This window comes from Penaeus chinensis, chromosome 10 (genome assembly GCF_019202785.1).
Source record: "Penaeus chinensis breed Huanghai No. 1 chromosome 10, ASM1920278v2, whole genome shotgun sequence".
NCBI lineage: Eukaryota > Metazoa > Arthropoda > Malacostraca > Decapoda > Penaeidae > Penaeus > Penaeus chinensis.
The window spans coordinates 2,990,816-2,993,315 of record NC_061828.1 but is presented as its reverse complement, the minus strand read 5'-3'; the positions used below and the strand labels follow the sequence as shown (position 1 = coordinate 2,993,315).

General features: G+C 34.6%; 1 protein-coding gene across 2 annotated transcripts in view; it reads right to left on the bottom strand.

Moving 5' to 3' along the window:
* The window catches only part of LOC125029794 (dihydroxyacetone phosphate acyltransferase-like), a 12,296-nt gene that overhangs the window by 8,937 nt on the left and 859 nt on the right, over positions 1 to 2,500 (bottom strand). For both annotated transcript variants that reach the window (XM_047619948.1, XM_047619947.1), the window contains exons 2-3: positions 1,079 to 1,330; positions 692 to 865 (exon numbers count right to left, since the gene is read on the bottom strand). In XM_047619948.1, coding sequence (XP_047475904.1) covers positions 692 to 865; positions 1,079 to 1,309 — 405 coding nt within the window. In that variant the 5' untranslated portion in view covers positions 1,310 to 1,330. The remainder of the gene's footprint in view (positions 1 to 691; positions 866 to 1,078; positions 1,331 to 2,500) is intronic.

The following is a 2,500-nucleotide window of genomic DNA, read 5'->3' as shown; positions in this document are numbered from 1 at the left end:
TCTATAAGCAAAGACATAATAACAAACATTAGGAATTTATCATGGATATTGTAAAAGCAGAATATAAATACAGCATCAAGCAGTAATTGAACTGTGATATACAGCATATGCTCTCGGAATTTTGGTTCTATATATCATGGTTTTAAAACAAAAAGTTGTTTTCTGTCATCTATATTTTCTGTCATTCATAGCTCATGGGATAGTCAACTATAATTTCTTATGATTCTTATCTGAGAGAACTAATGTAAAGTCTCATTCATTCCCTACAATTCTCCATATAAGTTCTGGATATAAATTTATAGCATACCTACATAAGCCTATCTCAACATCAAAATGTGAAAGAATGTGTACATAACACTGAGAATAAGAAAATTGAATCCTTTTACAATCAATTGTACAATTACGGTCATCTGCATCTAAAACTACTTGTACATAATTACTGGTTTACACACACACACACACACACACACACACACACACACACACACACACACACACACAAACACACACACACACAAACACACACACTCAAACACACACACACACAAACACACACACTCAAACACACACACACACACACACACACACACACACACACACACACACACACACACACACAAATATATATATATATACATATATATATATATATATATATATATATATATATATATATATATATCCCACTTACTTTCTCAATACCATCCTCATTAATCAGAACTTTTCCATAAATTCTCTTCATGATCTTGGGAAGGATAAAGGCAAACTGTCGTATAGTGCCTATGTCCTGCGTGTGCCCCATCTGTTCCAGGATACCCTTTACTTCTTCCTCCAAAGCCTCTTCGTCCTGCTCATTTTTGGCCAACTGTTGAAAGAAAAGAGATTGTAATGATTATATCCACAATTCTATGACCACCAAAAACTTGGTTTAACGATCTGTCGTTTACTGGGACTAGGATATGAGAGTTGCATTCCAAATCTGTCAAATACTGTTGTAATCTGTCCTTGTCTATTCCTGAAATTAGTTTTTCTGTTCTCACACTTCTTAACACTAAGGCTCATAGTCCCATCTCCTAACCTGGCTGATGGTGTGCTTCACTCTCTCCGACCCCAGCACTCTATTGAAGATGTCATCGCGGTTCAGGGGTAGTCTGTATCGGTAGTCTCCTCTCGACGACCACTCACGGGCAGCCCACCTCAGGTCACTTGATTCTCTCCTCTCTTCTAGCAGATCGATATACTGTGTCTTTGGCCTAGTTTTTCCTCCACAGGCAGCGGGGGAACTCTGTGACAGTATTGGCTGCTCCATGGTGTGTGTCCTCTTCCCTGTCTGGAGAAAAACAAATGTCACGTCATTAGTGGGATGAAAGGGATGGTTATGGCCAATTTGGAAGGCATAGGAAATGAGCAGCTGGGGTTTTCTACCAGCAAGAAATCCTGTGTACTTCCTTCTTTGTTATTTTATGGAATATTATAAAGTATAACATGAATAATATACATGTCAACCGTTTTTAATTTAAACTCAACCTTTCTTACATTTGGAATGGTAATATTAGGCTTACGATATACTTATTTAAGTTCGTTCGTAATTTTAATTGAGGAAAATAATGTGCCTGTGTCTGCAGCCGACATTTTGAGCAATTTGTCGAGATCACAGCTTCACTGAGTAAAGTTTTCTGTTTGGGATATAGGGGGATAGAAAGATAAAGTGATAGATACACAGACAGATAAGCAGACACAGAGAGATGGAGCTGTTGTCATGCAGTGGTCATATGGCAACTCAGGTCAGGAAGATTGCTAAGCACATCCACTCAGATTAGCAGTCTCCACCTGCCAAATGAAAGCATTTTAAAGGAGACGCCTTCCTAAACCTTACAACTGAGTCTGAGAAATCAAAAAATGATCAAAGCGATAAAGACAGACAGACAGAATCAAATAGACAGAAAGGGATACATATAAACTGATCAATAACATGGGAAGATTGTTATAGAATGGTTGTACAAAAAAAAAAAAAAAAAAATCTTAATCTTGAAGCAGTTTTCCGCACAATGTTTAAGAACAAAACAGCATTATTTTTTTACACAGAAAATTCTCAGAGATTATTCCATTCTTATCCATTACTAGAGTTACCTCCATTGTTCATGGTTTGTGAAGAACTAAATAAACTATAATATCAAAAAAATGAATTACTTTCCTACTTTTTAAATATTTCAGTATGTTTGCTATTATTTCCAAAAGCTTCTCAAAAAATAAAATGACCTTTTTAATCTCTCTGTTAACTCATTCTTTCTAACATTTCATTATTCAAATTACTTGAACTTTAACATACTTTTGAAAAAACAATTTTGAAAACATTTGAAAAATAATTCACTATCCTTTCAAAGCAAGAAAACCGTCACACAGACAATACAATCTAAAAAATAAACAAGTAAATAAATAAATAAATAAAGAAAATTAATATGTAAATAAGAAAATAAATAATATAAATAATACTAACAAT